At 38.2% G+C, this 19459-nt stretch overlaps 1 protein-coding gene across 1 annotated transcript in view; it reads right to left on the minus strand.

The window, feature by feature from the left end:
- Positions 1-4003: 4003 nt before the first annotated feature.
- Positions 4004-19459, minus strand: part of RGS22 (regulator of G protein signaling 22) — a 119459-nt gene continuing 104003 nt past the window's right edge. Inside the window, exons 23-28 of the mRNA XM_081952679.1 lie at positions 11409-11588; positions 9061-9204; positions 6641-6751; positions 5647-5755; positions 5203-5325; positions 4004-4347 (exon numbers count right to left, since the gene is read on the minus strand). Of these exons, the coding sequence (XP_081808805.1) occupies positions 4343-4347; positions 5203-5325; positions 5647-5755; positions 6641-6751; positions 9061-9204; positions 11409-11588 (672 nt within the window). The 3' untranslated portion in view covers positions 4004-4342. The remainder of the gene's footprint in view (positions 4348-5202; positions 5326-5646; positions 5756-6640; positions 6752-9060; positions 9205-11408; positions 11589-19459) is intronic.

The following is a 19459-nucleotide window of genomic DNA, read 5'->3' on the forward strand; positions in this document are numbered from 1 at the left end:
GATTAACCACAATGTTACAAAACAGTGAAAAATGACTTGCTGTCAACAAAGCCACAAATTAGTGAATGACTTCATGTATTTACTGTTTTGTTTTTTTCGCTTTTTCTAACCTCATTCTTTACAATTGTTTTTCTGCAATCATTTCTATGTATCCTGTATTGTATTATGTATCTCAAGATAATTTTATTGTATTTGATCAAATGGATGTCAAACTATGAAAAAATTATTCCTTTGTAATTGTGCGAGCCTTAAAAGTGTCACAATCCAAACATAATATTTATTAAACGTTGCCATCTGCAAAATTGTTGCTGGGCATATCAATTAACCTTGTTTTGGTAATCTAATTCACACATATGCTATGATTAAATATGCTTTTAAATATACCTAAATTACAACTATATTAGATGATGTTGAAAATGTAATATCTTTTCTTTAGAAAACCACAATAAATCTGCTAATCTTTAGACGCTGCAAACCATCACACTCCAAAGTTTAAAATTTTTTTTAAGTACCACTGATTTTCAAATAAAAATATGTGAATATGTGTTTCACTCTCTCCTTAAAATAAAGTAGACTGCAAAGAAGGTCCTATGTATATTCTTCCCTCTTTCAGTTAAGATTTGAAAGACTGAGTGTAAATTGGATAAAATCGTGAACTACTCTGGAAAATGGAGGGATGGTAATTCAAGGGATGAATTATAGCCAGTCATGCAAAATTCTGTGTGATTATCAAGCAATGATATTTCTTATGACAGACAAATAAGACATCTACTTTACACCACTTCTATCAAAATCACAAGGGAACCATTGTTTTGCTGAGTGGCTGGAAACAATTCTGCAAAACCAAGTATCAATCAAGCAAAGTTTATTCTCCCTGACATATGCCTGGATTATATCCTTTATAGAATAAGTCTGCTAAATTTGATTCAGAATGGAGCTACTGAAGGGGAAAACAAGTTGTTTGGTTATCAAGTGTTTGAAGGTATCATGGGGGACATATAAAGGATTAATGGGCTGATGTTTGGATTGGATACAAATAGAGTCCAAATCTAAAACATGGGCACATTGTTGGTTTCATATTATACTTGGCTGGAGAAAAAATTAAATACCTAAATGGGAGTTTCTTTTTAATATATGACATAAATACTTGTTATAGAAAAGAAACAATCCAGAGTGCAGTTGTTTGACATGTGGCAAAGAAAACAAATTTCTAGCATGGTGAATCTGAACTTCAACACAAGGCCAAAAAATGATGTATCATGAATCTAAAGCAAATAATCTGTAACAGGTGAAGGCAATCATTTTGCAGAAGGACTTCATTTGTTGTTTTTCTTGTGGTTCCTCCTATTTCTCCTCCTCCTCTTTGATGCCCAGAGGGACCAGGGGCAGGATTTGGTCCCAATGTTTCCCTTTTGGAATGACATGTTCTTGGAGAATGTTGAAACCATCAAAAAAAAAAAGACCACATATGGGCCACAGATATTTCCCCTCTCGATACATACTTCATCGTTTAACATGAACATTGCAAAAGGAAGAAAGAGCTAATGTATTTGAATCCTTCAGCAGCAATCATCCACAACTCAGCTCAAGCTCCCACTGTAATTTATAGTGCGAATCAGATGTGGCTGTGAAATAATATGGCAGATAGAGTGTCACAGATATTGCTGTTTCAAAGTCCTACAAATTGCTCTATCAGTTCACCAGCCCTGATATTCTCAGGACTGTTTTCTACACCTGTTCCTGAGACTTCTTTATAATGAAGAAGTCAAGAGGAACTGCCCTGGAGTTAGCCCCAAGACGTACCTGTTGCATTTCAGAATCCTGGTGAAGTACCGTATTTTTCGGAGTATAAGATGCACCAAGATTTTGAAGAGGCACATTTTAAAAAAACGTTTTAGCACTCCGCAGACCTCCCAAAAATGGCTGGTTTTTCGTGAAAACGGGCCCATTTCTTTTTCAAAAAAAGGGCATGAACAGGCTTTAGGAGGCTTGTAGAGTGCTCCTGGAGGGTGGGGGGCAAAAACAAGCAAAAAATGGTGTTTTTCGCAAAAACAGCCTCATTTTTTGTTTAAAAAAAAGGACATGCATAGCCTTCAGGAAGCTTATAAAGTGCCCCTGGGAGTTAGGGGAACAAAATTGAGCAAAAAATTCTTCCCTCCCCAACCCCCAGGAGCACTCTGGAAGCCTTCTAAAGGCTACGCACGGCCATTTTGGTGAAGGGGGCAGGGGTTTGGGAGGCAAAAATGCTGTATTCAGTGTAGACAATGCACCCAGATTTTCAGCCTCCTTTGAGGGAAAAAGATGCATCTTATACTCCGAAAAATATGGTATATGGGCTTGTCAATGAGCTGAAAACCTCTCAAATATTTTGTAAGTAAATTAATCAACAATTCTTCCTTCATTAAAAACAAGAATATAATAGCACAGGATTCCCAATCTGACACTGAAAAGTTGTTGTCTCCAGATGATAGGAATTGTATTCTAACATAGCTGTTAAATTGTAGGAGGATATAATACTACAGTATATAACAAAAAAGTCCCACTGGCACTGAATGCACCAGAATTAGTTTCTTCTCTTGATTACTTATCTCTGAAAATAGGGCAAACCAGTGAGCAACGTTCATTTATTTCTGATAAATTGTGGTCCCACTGTGAATGCAAGCCCATAATTTCTTCACCAGCTTCCTTAAAATTTTGATCGTTCTAGTTGGGAGGGAAATACACAAAGCATTAATATTATAAGATAGAAAATGAACACAATTCTTACAGTTCCAAAGAAAAATCTAGGGGAATAAGTTATTTTGCCTTTTCATAGGTAAAACAGCTGACAGTTGCGTCTAAATTTGTGAATATATTGTTCAATTTATTTAATATAAAATTTTCTATCCCTCTCTAGTTACATGCGTTATCTCTCTGAACAGTTTATACCATTTAAAAACAGTAATAAATTTAAGTAGAAAATATTAAATAGAAATAACCTCAAAGATAAAACTAAAAGTATTAACAAAGGCAAATGCAGAAAGGTAACCATTAGAGAAGAGACAAGAGATTTTCTAAAATTCTTGGCCTATTGGTGAAATACCAGCAAATAATAAGCCAAGAGAGCCTTCCAAACTGGATTCCAAAAGCTTAATTAAAGAATATTTTCTCTTGTCTCAGTCAAAAATGTCTCTGTCACAGAAAAGAGCTTTTCCATAAGATCTAGTACAGGGGTGTCCAAACTTGGCAACTTTAAGATTTGTGGACTTCAACTCCCAGAATTCCCCAGCCAGCAGAGCTGGGAGTTCTGGGAGTTGAAGTCCACAAGTCTTAAAGTTGCCAAGTTTGGACACCCCTGATCTAGTAGATTAGACAGCAATGAAGGATGGGCTGACACCCCGCCAAGACATCCTGAATCAAAACCCTTTAAATTTTTAAAAATAATAGCTAACACTCTGAATTGTGCTAAGAAACAAACTATCAACACAGACCTTGTAGGACTGTTGTACAGGTAGTCCCCAACGTATAAACACAATTGAGCCCAAAATTTATATTGCTAATCAAGACAGTTGTTAAGTGAATCACTGCAGTTACTAAGTTAGTAACACGGTTGTTAAGTGAATCTGACTTCTCCATTGACTCCGCTTGTTAGAAGGGCACAAAAGGTGATCACATGACCCTAGAATGCTGCAATCATCATAAATATGAGTCAGTTGCCAAGCATCTGAATTTTGATCACGTGACTATGGAGCTGCTACAACAGTAGTAAGTGTGAAAAATGGTCATATGCCACTTTTTTCAGAGCCATTGTAACTTCGAACAATCACTAAATGAACTGTTGTAAATCAAGGACTACCTGTACACTGAATCTGATTATTCTTATTCTTAGAGATACCTCCTAGATCACAGGTCCCTAATGCCTGGGCTGAATGGCAGGCTGGCAGAACTGGGCTGCGCAAATGGCAGGCTGACATACATTTGCATGCACATAACTCAACTTGAGCTATGCTTGTGTGTGCGCGTGCACTGGCCCGCTGCTCACGTGGCCCAGTTCCTCTCTCCCCCTTCCCAGCCAGGCCACCAAACCGCAAAGGTTGGGGGCTACGGTTCTTTTTGAAGATAGCCCCAAGAAATTTACGTTGCAGAAATTCAATCTGGAGGTAACTGAAGCATGGGTTTACATAGCCAACTCTGAGTTTATCAGAAACATTTCCTGCCTTCAAAACTGGCCATGTGATCTCAAGAACAGAGGCACGACAGCAGTGGCTTTAAAGAGTTGCAGGCGGGTGGTGTGGTTGCGCTTCTGTGCATTTTCAAATCAGAAGCACGGTTCAACGCCAAAGATTGTGCTGAGGTTGTGGAGTTAATCTGGAATAAAGAATGTTCATATGTCCCATCATTATGTGTAAACGATAGGAATGTGAATGATTAATTCCCACATATGTGGGTAGCTCAAAGAAAAATAACATCCGCTTCTTTGTAAAACCTTTGGTACTTAAAAAAAACAAACAAACCAGCTTCCCATATATGCCTGATCCTCTACGTCACCATTACAATTAAGTGTACCATTGTTCAATATCCATCCCTCTGTGTTTGCTGTGATTTAGTTACAGTTAGGGGCATAATAGATCATGTCTTTAAAAAAAATCCATAAACATATTAAGAACAGGATTAACTATTTCCCACCAAAACTGGGGCCTGAAACAGTTAACATTTGGTTGAACAACTCTGAAGGATGCAAGAATACTAATATTTGTGAACTAGAATCTTGCACTATTTATATGACATCACTCTGCAGATGGTGAACTATAAATTAAGCTAAAAATATCAGTGTCAACCATTCTTTTGAAAATGGACTAAGGAGAAGAGGAAGCAATTACTGCAGGAGGAACATTTGCCCACTGCAGGTAGAATGACAACAGGATGAAGTCAAAAGGGCAGGGATGATGGAAAGAACAAGAATATTTTTAGGCAAGCTGATGAAAAGCTTTCCCTGCCAGCTTGGGAGGGCAAATCGCCTATGTAGGGAAAGAAACGGCAAGTAGGAAGTGCTGAAAAAAAAATTACTTGCACATCTAGGAGGATGGGCTCCTTATACTTGCCTACTCCTCCTGGACTGAATCCACAAGACATTTCATTTTTATATTATTATACAAACTGAGCATCTGATGAAATGATATCTGTTATCAACATGGAAAATTAATTGAGTTTCTAGAGACATACTTGCATTATCTTTAGATAGGAATGAACGTTGCTTGACAAAAGCTGTGTTGAAGTTTGCTGGGGCAATAGATTTTTCGGAGCTTATGGCCATATCACTTTTCAGAGCGAGGAAAGATGAGAGACCTGGGGGGGTGGAAAAGAAAGAAATTAAAGAGGAAGAGAGGGAGAGGAGGAGGGAGGAAAGAAAGAAAGAGAAAGAAAGAGAGGGGAGGGAGGGAGAGACAGACAGAGAGAGAGAGAATGAAAGAAAGAATGAAAGAAAGAAGGAGAAAGAAAGAAGAAAGAAAGAAAGAAAGAAAGAAAGAAAGAAAGAAAGAAAGAAATCAAAACCATAATAAATCTCATTGTCTTAGAGAACATACTATTGTTCTGCTTCACATAGTTAGTAAGGAAATGAATGTTAAATGGGCTCACAAAAACCTTTCTCATTAATGAAAAGCTGACCTGAATAAGCAGATGCTGCAACTGCTTTTTTCTCTAAATCTTCTTGAACCTGTAGGAGAATCCTTTCTTGTTCAAGAGCTTCTATGTATTTTGAATAAGACCAGAAAAACTGCAACAAGGAGATTTAAAAACAAACAAACAAGCAAACAAGTTAGGTGGATGTGATAGTGGGCCCATAAATGGGCAATCCTTTTTTACATCCTAAGATAATGTTAGTAGTTCTTGCTTTCAGAAAACTGCAATTTTAATAAAAGAGAATGAAGTTAGTATGGCATTATTTATCCATGGGGCAACGTAATCATTCATGTGGTTTCCTAATGTCACTTGTAATAAGGAAGAGAATTTTCAATACAGACATTTGAAGAGGTTGAAGAGCCAATTTCCTCCAAGGCAGTTGTGAAATATCTGAATTTCATATCAAATCAGTACTTTAATTATTTGGATTTATATCCTGCCTGTAGTGGGTAAGATACTGAATTAATCTGCATTTACAGCTTAACTATGCCAGCATCAAACCTACGCTCAGATATTTGCCAGAGCTATTTGACTCTTCTCATAAGTATTTTCACATTATTTTAAGAGACAACCGGTATTTCCTTAATTCATTTTGCAATTTTAAGAAAGGCTTGTTTTAGATTAATAAAAATAACTTCAACATGTTCATTCAACATTTTAAATTACATTTTTTGTTTTTAAAAAAGCTTCCATTCTCATTTAGCAACATGCAGCCCCTGTCATGAGGGACACTAATGCAAAGTGAAATTGATATGAATTTCAGATGTGTCCTGCTGTTGTTGTTTGTTTTTTTTAAAGGGAAGGGATCCAAATGAATGCTAGCAAATTCATTTGCCCATAATTAAACAATAGCAATTTCTTTAAAATGAAACTGATAGCACATCAGAAACAGCTTTCAATCGGTTTCCTAAATCCACTGGATCATCCCAGATCACCACACTGTGCTTCAGGAAGGATTGACAGAACGTGATTCAATTACCTCTCGGTCCAATCCAGAATAGCTTGCCGATGGCGAAAATTCAGCTATACTCAGTTTTGAATCAATCGCTGAACCTGTTTTCCCAGGAATAGAACTTTTCTTCCTTTGTCCCTAGCAATGAAATAAATGTTCTATTATTTCTGAAGTAAAATAAATTACTGGGCAGTATATTTCAGAATATTTTTAAGAATCTACTTTATATCCTTTTTGTTTTTGTTTTGAGATTTGGAATCAGACTTCTCTTGAATAAATGCTTTCTCTTATAAGGAGACTCCTGTTGAGAAAGATTTCCAAAATAATTACAAATAAAGGAAGCATTTTGGGATGTAGTTAGAAAGATTATCAAGGAAGCCAAGCAAGACACCTCTGAGGTTGTAGACTTGGCTTGCAGTGGGACTCTCATGGATTCTTCCAGTTGCTCAGTTCCACAGGGGATTTCTATAGGATCTCAGACCTCTTTCTCTCAGTTCCTCTCAACCTGATCCGAGCAAGATCTAAAGGTAGTCCTCACTTACCAACTGCCATAGGGACTGGCAACTTTGTCGCTAGGCGATGCCAGTGATTAAGTGTGACCATACCAATTTGCAACATCAGTTCAGGTCAGTGGTGGGTTTCCATTTTTTTTTACTATCAAGCGCATGCACAGAAGCATCCGGGTGAGTGGGCGGAGCCTCCCACCGCTGCAACTACCAGTTCACCCGATCCGGGCCAAACCAACAGAAACTCACCTCCGGTTCAGGTTATTGCCATTAAGCAAATCATGCATAGCATTAAGCACTGTGACCACAATTTATGACTTCCTGCCAGCTTCCCCATTGACTTTGCTTGTCAAAAGCTGGCAGAGAAGGTCTAAAATGGTGACCACAGGATGCTGCAATTGTCATAAATCTGTGCCAGTTGTAATCACATGACCCCAGGGGCACTGTGACAGTTACAACTTCGAGGACTGCTTCTAAGTCTCTATTTTCATTATTGTGAAAAGTTCAAATGGTCACTGAACCAGCGGTCAGTAGGTAAGGACTACCTATACTGAGGTTCTTTTTTCCTTTCTCCTCAGGTGATGACCCTCAGCCTTGTCCTCCAAGACCATGAGGAGAAACACGGAGCTCAGTAACAGAGTTTTAAATGAAAGATTGTTTCTCTTACAGAAGAGAAGATTTGGCTTGCAATATCCAAAATAGGTGAGATGTTGCTTGTCAGGTTGGTTGTGGGAAACAAGCAACATTCAGTTCCATCATCATTTAACACTCTCCCCCTTGTTCATGGTTGATAGCTGCACCTACTTTAAATACTGCTTTCTGTTGAGTGTTGTGGAGGAAAGTGAGTTTCTTCACCTCCCCACTTCAGTATTTTCCCACAAGGGTGGAAGTTAAAATTTTTATTAGGGTGTCTCTGGAAGTTGAGTCATGTTATTGGACTCATTTTCTTTTCCTGCTGGTTAGAAACATTTCGCTCATCTCAGTAGCTTCTTCAGTCTGAGCAATTTACTTGGGGGTCCCCATATATGTCCTTCAGGATGGTTTCATTCCTCACCTAACCCAAATAGGCTTGTTAGATGAGTAGGCAGAAGCTTGTTGGGATGGAAATGTTCCATTTGGAGTGTTACTTCACAACATACGATACGAAGCACTGTTCTCTTCCGGCTTCCCTTCCATTATGAATAGAGGTTTTATAATTTTTCTGGGCCGTGATCTACCTATCTCTGCCCTCTACCTATCTCTGCCGCCTCCTAACATTTGAAGTGGGATTACTTGGCTAATAATATTTTAGCAGTATTTTGATTAATGGATCATACGTATACAGAATACAGTGATGGGATTCAAATAATTTAACAACCGGTTCTCTGTCCTAATGATTTCTTCCAACAACCAGTTCACCAAACTGCTCAGAAAGTTAACAACCAGTTCTCTTGAAGTGATGCGAACTGGCTGAATCCCACCACTGAGTATTTAGCAACTCTCTGCAAATATAGAATTACATTCTTAGGAGAATTCACAAAAATGAGGATTCCTAAAGCAGCTTTCCCCAGTGCGGACTGAATTACAACATCGTATATGATGTGAATTGTATTCCCACACATCTGAAAGGCACACATTTAGAGAAATCAGATTTATGGAGAGCTGGCATCAAAAGGCATGTTTTCATTAGTTCATTAGTGTTATAGTTCAGCAAACTTTCAAAGTATGTTTCATTATAAAATATTGCTTTCTGTCTTAAACTCCTACAGCACCAGAAATCAAATATAATAAACGAGCAGTCCTAAATAGGGAAAATTTCATTTGTAATGTGGGCATATTTTTTTTTCATTTCACTTCTGCGGGATTTGGATCAGATACAAAATAGCTGTGCTATTTTGGGTAAGAATTTATCTTATTTTGAGTGATTCACATTATTGTGTGCTGTTAATCTGGACTTCTCACCTTCACTTCTAATTCTTTTGCTTTTTTTAATTTCTGCATCTTCTTTTCTCTTTCCAAGCAAGGCAAAATAGCCTCATCCATCAAATTACCTCGAAATTCACAAAACATTGGCCAAAATTTAAAGAGAAGTGCAAAAATAGTCATCTGAAGGAGGGGAATAGAAAAGGATGTCTTAAAATGCAATACTCCACAGAAACAAACACTACTACAGACAATTAGAATATTTGCCAATGATAAATACTTCTAATGCATAGCATAAACTCCCAGCATTGTACATATTGCCATTTAATATTTTACTCCAGACAGGCACATGCTTCCCATCAAAATGTGTTTATGGCTGATGAAAAATTTCTTAAGCTACAGTTTCAAAGTCTTTCCTTAAAAAAATTATAATGTCTTGCATTAATAAAAACATTAACTGGTGAATTGTTTGTGTTTTTAATATGAGGTTTCTAGAACCAACCAAACAAATTACATCAGAACTACTTTTAAATCCAAATTGTTGTCCAGAATATTCAACTTTGACAGATGCATGTGCCTCTTTTGAAACTTTACTTACCGTATTTATCGTATAAGACGTACCTTTCCCCCCCCCCCTAAAAGAGGGTGAAAATTTGGGTGCGTCTTATACACCGAATGTAGCCCCACCCACTGGCCCCGACCCTTTGGCCTCTGCCTCCCAGCAATTTACCTCTTTGCAGCAAACGGGGCTTGCAGAGGCTTCAATAAGCTATAGCAATCCCTGCAGCCTCTAACAGCTGATGATCGGGAGAAAGTGAAACTTGCTGTTTGCTCCACATGGCAAATTGCTGGGAGGCAGATTTTTTTTTTCTTGTGCTAATCAGGCTGTTTGCTGCAAGGAGGTAAGTCAACAACTATAAATGCCTATAGAATGTTCAAATTATTAGACTTATTTTTTAAAGACTGCTTTATTATTGTTCTAGACAACTTAACAAAGTGAAGAAGCTTTTTAAAATAAATACTTGATCTGAAGAGGCCCGATGCTATTGTTTTAAAAAGTGCTATTCTTTTAAATAGCAGAGAATAACTATACTTCCAGAAAGCACATCAATTTTAACAGCATCTGTACAAGTATAGTCTGAAATATAACACTACAAACAGTGTATATTGTCTGTACTGTTTGTTGCAAGGAGGCAAATTGCTGGAAGGAGATATTTTTCCCTTGTTTTCTTCCCCAAAATCTAGGGGCGTCTTATACTTTGGGGCGTCTTATACTCTGAAAAATACGTTAAGTTTTTTTTCCTCTAGAAAAATTCTAAAACAACATTGCAGAGCTGGTAAGGTTTTTTGAAATGATACAATCTCCTTGCAAGAGAGATTATTTCCTTTACATTACAGACACAAAAGAGATATGAAAGTACAGATCGTGCTGGACCAGGGGGTGTCAAACTCGCATCGTCACATGATGTATCGTGACTCCCCCCCCTTTGTTAAACCGGACATGGGCACGGCCAGCACATGATGCATCTGGCCTATGGACCACGGGTTTGACAGCCCTGTGCTGGACTTACGAACCCAATCAGGACAAGAATTTCCATTGCTAAGAAAGGCACTTGTTAAGTGAGTTGTGCCCAATGTTAGGACTGTTTTTGCCATGGTTGCTAAGCAAATTGCTGCAATTAAGTAAATCACATGATTGTTAAATGAATCCAGCTTCCCCCTTGGATGATTGCAAATAATGATCCCTGAGATGCTGCAACCATCATAAATAAATGCAGATTGAGGAGCCCCTGAATTTTGATTACATGGGAAGGCTGTGATGGTCATAAGTGCAAGAACTGGTTATAAATTACTTTTTTTCAGTGCTATTGTAACTTTGAATACCCACTAAATGAACAGTTGCAAGTTGTGGACTACCTGTAAAATCAGAGATTCAAAAATTCGCAGCATGGATTTCCGGAAAATTTTAACACAAGATAAATATAGGAGATTTGTATGTTTACTGGTATCTTTCTCCTTTTTTACTTGCCTAGCATCCCTGTCCGTTGCTGTTTAAAAAAATGTAATACACAACTCTCTCCTGCCCACCAGGATCAAACTGAGGGGATACAATGAGAGCCATCACACTTTGCATGCAGTGGTGGGCTTCACATTTTGTTACCACCAGTTCGACTATGCGCCCGGCCTTGAGGACAACTTGCACACAGATGGAATCTCCATGCATATCTTGGATCTTATTTTTCATTTTTATTTTCCATGCCCTAATATCAAACTATGCCAATCCAGATTCCATAATAGAGACAGGTTTGTGCCCATCATGTTCATTCATAGAAACAATGATCAAACTACACAAAACACATGACTACGCACACGGCTTATTCATGTACCTGTGCTTCCCTAAATATATAGGGGCCTAGCTCTTTCCTGTGTTCAATGATCTTTTGGGCTTGTTCGTAAGGTATGTCGATCTGAAGAGCAGGTGGAATGGCAGAATTGATAAAGCAGTTGATAATGGTTGTGATCTTATTCTGGATAATTGACTCATCGCAGTGAGAATGGCACAGGTCCTGAAAAAGAAGAAACGAAACATTCAGAGTATATATGCAATTACATAGTCAACATGTAAATCAGTTCTCCTCAACCTGATGAGTTCCAGATGTGTTAGGATTGCAACTATCATAATTCCCTATCTCTATGGCCAGCAGCTGGCGGGAAATTCTGGGAACTGCCATCTCAACATATCTGGAAAGCAACAGGTCAAAGAAAGCTGATGCAAATTATTTAGATAGTTAGCTTGATTTATGTCTAAAATAGAATTCCCTAGCTGCTCTTCAGGTTCTATTTCTCAGGCCAACTCGCGTTACAAAAATTTCCCCGGGAACCATGTAGAATCAGAGCTTCAGTATGTGAAAATCTTCTTTGGTCATCAGCACCTACCTCAGTTTGGCAAGAACCTAAAGAAGTTCTCAGAAAAAGATCTCAGTAAGTTCAAAGTTTCTTAAGGAATGAGGTAAAAGCTCATTTTATTTTATTTTTTTAATAAAAAGTTTTTTTTTATTTTTTGTTTTCAAGACAAACACAACATATCCTCCTTTACATACTGTAGAAAGTGTATCAGTTGTTACAAAAAAACCTCCGTGCATCTCTTCCGCAGTGAACAAACATTACTTCATATTAACTCAAGTATTTTAACTCAGATATTTATACATGTTACCATCATCATACCTCCATTTTCATTTGACTATAATTGTTTAAACATCCTTCATCATAGAATATACCAAGATTTAATACATAACCACATACTGGCATTTCATTTACTATTTCTAAAATCCCCCAATAGCACTGAATCTTTATATGCTATTCTAGCTAAACATCCATAATATTCAATAACAAAATTTTCTAATCCTTCTTTCCAAATCGTTATTTGCAATTTACATCCAATTTCCTTATGTTGTACCCATACCTACATATATGTTATTATCATTATCCCTCCTTTATTTAACTATATCCTGCATCATAACATTTCCCCCCTAATATTTAAAATTTAACTATATCTAACTTAGTTCTTTTTTTATTAATCTTTATATATAATCCAAAAGAATTTCTAATCTTCCTTTCATGGGTACCATTTAAATTCATATCCCATTATTGCTTATCATGACACTACACATTATATACATTATTATCATTATCAATTATTTGTTTAACTATATCTGTTATCACTAAATTTCACTAAGTTTAACTAGTTTTAAATTATACTCTTCCATCTATCAACCTGTGTCTTTCCAGTAGCAAAACAGTCTCATATCTTCTGCTATTTGTAGTATCAGTCCTCTAATCTTCTCTTTAATCAACTTTGTATGGACTCCTCTTAGCAACTCTTTGCTTATAAAATCTCTCATGTGATTATGATGCCCTTCTTCTGTTTCCTTAATCAGTTTATCTTTGATTGTCGGTGGTGTTATCAAAACTATTGCTAATAAGATTTCTCTCTTTAAATCCATAAATTCTTTTATTTTTTCTTCTTCTGTATCTTGCCATCTGGGGTAGGTTTCCCCTCCATTTAATTCCTCTTTCAGTATTCCACTCTTTCCATTTTCAGAGACAAACCAATCACCATAAATATCAGCAATTTTAATTTATTTATATTCATTTTCCTCTTCAATTTTTTGGATTTTAACCGCCACTTTATCCATTTGATGAACATCTTCAACTTCTCCATCATATTTTGCTATTAAATGCACTAAGTCACCAACTTCTTCTCTATCCTCTCACGTGTATTTGATAATTTTTGTATTTCTGAGAATATCTTTTGCAGACTTAAAACTTCTTTCTCCTGTTGAAATTGCGCCATTATCTTCAACTAATAAGCACTGCTATTCCAGTTTAGAGGGTTTTAACAAAGATTAAGCATCGATTCACAACAATCATTTCATTTTCACCTTTCTCTAGTTAGAAATACTTCAAAGGAACATCTGTGTGCTTCTTATCACTCTCCATAAATAAGCAGTAAGACTTTGAAGTGCCAAGTCAAGATAATCAGTGAAAGAAAATAAAGTGTTTCATTTCCAATACACAAAACTCTAGCCTCCAAAGTAGCAGTATTATTGTTACAATGTTGCATTTTTTAAAATATATTTTTTGTATTTCAACTTGAAAAGAAAGTCCAATTCTTAAATGAGTTAGAAGAACACCCACAGTAATGAAAGAGGAGAATTTTAGACCATAGGTTACAAAGAGTAATGAAAAAAAAAGAAAAATAGAAGGCTTAATCCATTCGTTTTAGAAGTCTTACATAAATTCCATCCGTGAAGATAGCATTTAAAAAAAAGGATAACCCACTGTCAAAAACCATTCCAAATTTAATTCAGCTGCTTATTTCTTGTGTTCTCCAATTTGAATTTATTTTCAGTTTTTTATAGGCAGTCACTTTTAAAACGGTAAAAATTCCTCACCAGCTGGAAACACTTTCTCTTTCCATATCCTTCCGTTTTGGAGCTGCCCTGACTTCGTCAGCCAAATGGCTGGATTTTTTGTCACCGGCTTGAAGACTTTCTCTTGGATCGATCAGGGACTTTGCGATGTCCCTAGGATCAGCAAGACGTATTCTTCCTGTTCACTGTCTCTGCCGTACAGTTTAGGTCCATTTGGACCACCCAGTGGCAAAAGTGTTGACTGCGATCTCAGAGCATTGAGATCGCACGTCGTGTCGTCGCGACTTCGGCCCCTCCTCTGTAAAAGCTCATTTTAGAAGGGAAGATCTCACTCCTTTTAGACTGGCTCTGCAACTATAATTGTTAAGGACAGAGAGAAAAATCTAACTCTCAGAAGACCTTTTAGGGTGCCAATGGCCAATAGGTGACCTTTAAGATGTTATATGAATTATAACTCTCAGTCCTAATAAAGATGATCAGCCATGAGGATGATGGCAATGTGTACTTCAGTAACATCCAATGAGGGTTTTTTTTTGGTCTACTCATTTCATATTATTTAGCCATACTGTACCATTAACTACGTATATATTTTGATTCTATGCCAAGCATGTTCTTGTGTTAAATGATAACAAATATTGCAAACTGTGTGTGATAGATACGTGAATTTGCCACCACTCCAGTACACGACTAATGAACTGTTTGAATGTTACACTTAATAGTATCAAGACATCTCTAACATGATGAATTCATACTCTTTATCTACCCATTTTTGGGTTCTGCTGCATGGTACTTACATTGGTCTACTTTTCTCTCATCCTTGAAAACATAGTAACATAAATTGCACTGTCTCTTTGGCTTCCTATTATTTGGCCTTAGCAGTGAAGCTTGGCAATCATACATTTTAATATAGGGAAATTTCAGGGCACCAGTCGATGGATTCCCAGCTATTCTTTGCCCTCCCACCCCATATCACCTACGATCAGGAAGACCAGTCCCAGTTACCTCACTGAAAATTGGGTGGAATTGGGGGTTCAGTCCTTAATCATCGGACATTCAGCCAGCTATTTACACCCGATTTGGCTCATCAAGTCCTTCCCAAGGAACTGGGATAGACAGATGCTGTCTTTTGATGGTATTAAAGGTATTGTCTCAGGATGTAAGCTGCTCCAAGTAAAGCAGCCTTTTGCAATTGACTGATGGTGATTTTGTCAATGCCAATGGTGTTCAGGGTGTTCAAGTGGTGCTCCAGTTGTTTTGGTTTTGCCCCCAAGGCGCCTATTATTGTTGGCGCTACCTTTGTTTTCTTTTGCCACAATCGTTCTATTTCTATTTATAGGTCAATGCATTTTGTTATTTTGTTCAGCTCTTTCTCTTCTAGTCTGCTGTCTCCAGGTACTGCCATGTCCACTATCCAGACTTATTTGTCTTTGTTATCACCTGCTTTATGGTCCTATCAGGCAAGTGGAATTTCTTGCAGACATCCCATTGTACCATAGCTGCTACTTTGCTACGCTGCTACTTGTTGTCAGACTATATGATATATATTTTTTGCAGCAGTTAATCAAGTGATCTATTGTTTCTTCAGCTTCACTGCAAATGAGGCATTTGTTATCTGTTGTTGTATTCTCAATTAGATATTATTATTGTTATTATATTATTAATAATAATTATTAATAATAATAATTATTATTATTGTCATACTTTTTATTATTTACTATGCAGTTCTTCTGACAAGACTATTGATCCTCCTAGTTTAGACCCAACCTTGCTATAAACTTTAGAACCAGGATGATTTTGAACTGGTGACTCTTGAGGAAGTGAGCAGGTTTCTCAGTGTTATTAGTTTGGCCATCTACCATATGTACTGGGCTGGGTCCCTCCCAGTTGGATCCATGCCATGGTGTTCACCCCTTTGAGGGAAGGAATGATTTGTTCCTCCACTCGTAAAGGAGGCGATGGTGGGCCATCTCCTCAAGCAGCCATCTTGCAGCATAACCATTTTAGATATGTTTTTTTTCCTACTACCAAAGTTCTGGACCTAAAGATGGTCAGACAGCAGCTGATGAAAATCCTGCAGAAACTGATTATCTAGAACCCGTTTCTGTCAGATTTCAGGTTGGGATTCAGCAGCTATGGCCACAAGGGCCTTTGCACATGTTCAGCTGGTATGCCACTGGAGTCTTTCCTAGATTGACAGGTCCTTCATTCACTCATGCTGTACTCACTGCAGAGCTCAATTACTACCTTGAAGATCAATAAAGCTGTGCATGTTATAGGGACGGTTATTTGATGGATTGATTGTCTCCAGTGGTGTCTGATTGACCACTTTGGACCAATAGAGGGAGCACACTCAATTAAACAGTGTCAGCTTTTAGGACTGGAAACATATCTTCTCTGACATGGCCCATGCCCTCTAGAATAAAGTTCCCCATTGAAATGGGGGGGGGGGGTGTTGCCTAAGGGCATTCCAAAGGACCTTAAAGACTTAGGTCTTCTCCCAGGCTTTGGGCTAGGGTGGATGGACCCCCTGAGGGGCATATAGCATCTATTTTGGATGTTGACCAGATTCACCATCTGTTTGCAGTTTTAGGTAAATAGTTATTTTTATATTAACTTGCATGATGAACTACAAGAGTCAATCTGAATTCAGGTAGCATCTGTACTGAATGAATGAATGAGGGAAGAAGGGAGGGAGAAGCACACTTTTCTTTCTAGTGTTTCAGACAGAGAATAAAAACTCTGCAAATACAGATAATTGGAACTGTTGTCATACTGCATCATGCATTGTGTATATACTCCTTGCTTTTAGCCAACTTCAACATCCCAAATGTTAATAGCAGCCATGTTCCATAATAAACGATTTGAATGTGTGCATAAGATTCACTAACTAATGGATAACTTAACAATGAACAATTAACTCAATTTTCTGAGCTTGCATAGCATACCGAAATGTTAACTAAGCACAGAAGATGCCAGATGGAAAGTTTATACATTGCCATACAGTCTGCATAAACAAAGCGGGCAGTTGGAAGGTATGTTGGTATGCAGTGGAGTAGAAGGTCAAGAGCACAGCAAACAGCAGAGAAGAAACCAATATTTCATTTTATGCTTAGCAACCATTTCAGATCAGTTCTTGTTCAAGGCTTTATCATAGTTTGCCATCACAATGTAGATGCTTTTAATAAAATGATATCAAGGTTAAAGCAAATCCTGGATGGAAGAGGAGTTCAAAGCATAGGAAGGAGAGATCAGGTGAAGGTATATTCCAAATCTTCTAGCCACCGTTGGGAATTGCAGTTTGGATATTACTTAAAACAATTACAAAGTAAACAAAGTAATAGCCAAAAGCCAACATGGGTTTGTCAAAAACAGATCATGCCAGTCTAATCTTATTGCATTCTTTGACAAAGTGACAAAATTAGTGGACCAGAGGAATGCCGTCGATATAGTTTACTTGGACTTCAGTAAGGCATTTGATAAGGTAGACCATAACCTACTACTAGATAAAGTAGAAGAATGTGGGTTGGACAGCATCACTACCAGATGGATTCGTAACTGGCTGACCAACCGCACTCAACGTGTAGTCCTCAATGGAACTGCATCTACATGGAGGGAAGTATGCAGTGGAGTACCCCAAGGCTCTGTTTTAGGCCCAGTACTCTTCAACATCTTCATCAATGATTTGGATGAGGGAATAAATGGGGGAACTCATCAAATTTGCAGATGACACCAAGCTGGCAGGAATAACCAACACTCCAGAAGATAGGCTTAAGATACAGAAGGATCTTGACAAACTTGAACATTGGGCACTATCTAATAAAATGAAATTCAGTGGTGAAAAGAGTAAGGTTCCACATTTAGGCAAGAAAATCGAAATGCACAGGTACAGTATAGGTGGTACCTTGCTCAATAGTAGTAACTGTGAGAGGGATCTTGGAGTCCTAGTGGACAACCATTTAAATATGAGCCAGCAGTGTGCAGCAGCTGCCAAAAAAGCCAACACAGTTCTAGGCTGCATAAACAGAGGGATAGAATCAAGATCACGTGAAGTGTTAATACTACTTTATAATGCCTTGGTAAGGCCACACTTGGAATACTGCATTCAGTTTTGATCGCCACGATGTAGAAAAGATGTGGAGACTCTAGAAAGAGTGCAGAGAAGAGCAACAAAGATGATTAGGGGACTAGAGACTAAAGCATATGAAGAACGATTGCAGGAACTGGGTATGTCTAGTTTAATGAAAAGAAGTAGGGAAGACATGATAGCAGTGTTCCAATATCTCAGGGATTGCCACAAAGAAGAGGGAGTCAAAATATTCTCCAAGGCACCTGAGGGTAGAAAAGAAGCAATGGGTGGAAACTAATCAAGGAGAGAAGCAACTTAGAACTGAGGAGAAATATCCTGACAGTTAGAACAATTAATTAGTGGAACAGCTTGCCTCTGGAAGTTGTGAATGCCCCAACACTGGAAGTCTTTAAGAAGATGTTGGATAGCCATTTGTCTGATATGGTATAGGGTTTCCTGCCTAGGCAGGGGGTTGGACTAGAAGACCTCCAAGGTCCCTTCCAACTCTGCTATTATATTGTAATTAATCGGTGGAACAATTTGCCTCCAGAAGTTGTGAATGCTCCAACACTGGAAGTTTTTAAGAAGATGTTGGATAACATTGATCTGAAGTGATGTAGGCTTCCTGCCTAAGTAGGGGGTTGGACTAGAAGACCTCCAAAGTCCCTTCCAACTCTGTTATTCTATTCTACTCTATTCACACAACTATGGCCTAGAGCTACAGAATCAGGATTCCTTGCAAGACTGTTGATCTTATTTGGTAAAAGTCACCATATCCTATCCTGGATTGAATATGACAACCACAGTATGGTTAAGTAGCCTAAAGACTGCTTTCTAAATTGGGCAGCAGAATCAGACCTGATTATGAAGGACTAACAAGAAATTCCAGAGGTATAAAAGTAGACTAAGGGAAGGTATTTGGTCATCAAAGTTTGTATTTCAGTATTTAGCTGAGTAATAGGAGAAGTCTCAAAGAGTCCAGGAGTCAGTATTTTTAGATCGCCTATTCTGAAATAGTTCCCAAGTAATACCATAGTGCAGTGATGGCTAACCTTTTTGTCGAGGCATGCCAAAAACGGAGGGAGCGGGGGAGGGTCGTGTGTGTGCCCACACCCATAATGCAATGCCCTCCCTCCTGTGCATGCGTGCACAACCCCCTCCCCACGTGCAGGCCTCACTGAAGCTTCTGGGAGGCGCGTTGAGCCATTTTTTGCCCTCTGCAGGCTTCAGGAAAGCCTCATGAAGCCTCCAGGGGGAGAAAAACAGCCCAACGCGCAAACCGGAACTTCCGGTTTGCGCATTGGGCAGTTTTCGCCCTCTAGAGGCTTCAGTGAAGCCTGCGGAGGGCGAAAAACAGCCGAAAATCAAGGCTGAAAATCAGCTGGCCAGCGCATGGATGTGTGCTGGAGCTGACAGGGCAATGCCTCGCGTGCCCTCA

This window comes from Natrix helvetica (genome assembly GCF_964273705.1).
Source record: "Natrix helvetica genome assembly, chromosome: 4".
NCBI classification, from domain to species: Eukaryota; Metazoa; Chordata; class Lepidosauria; order Squamata; family Natricidae; genus Natrix; species Natrix helvetica.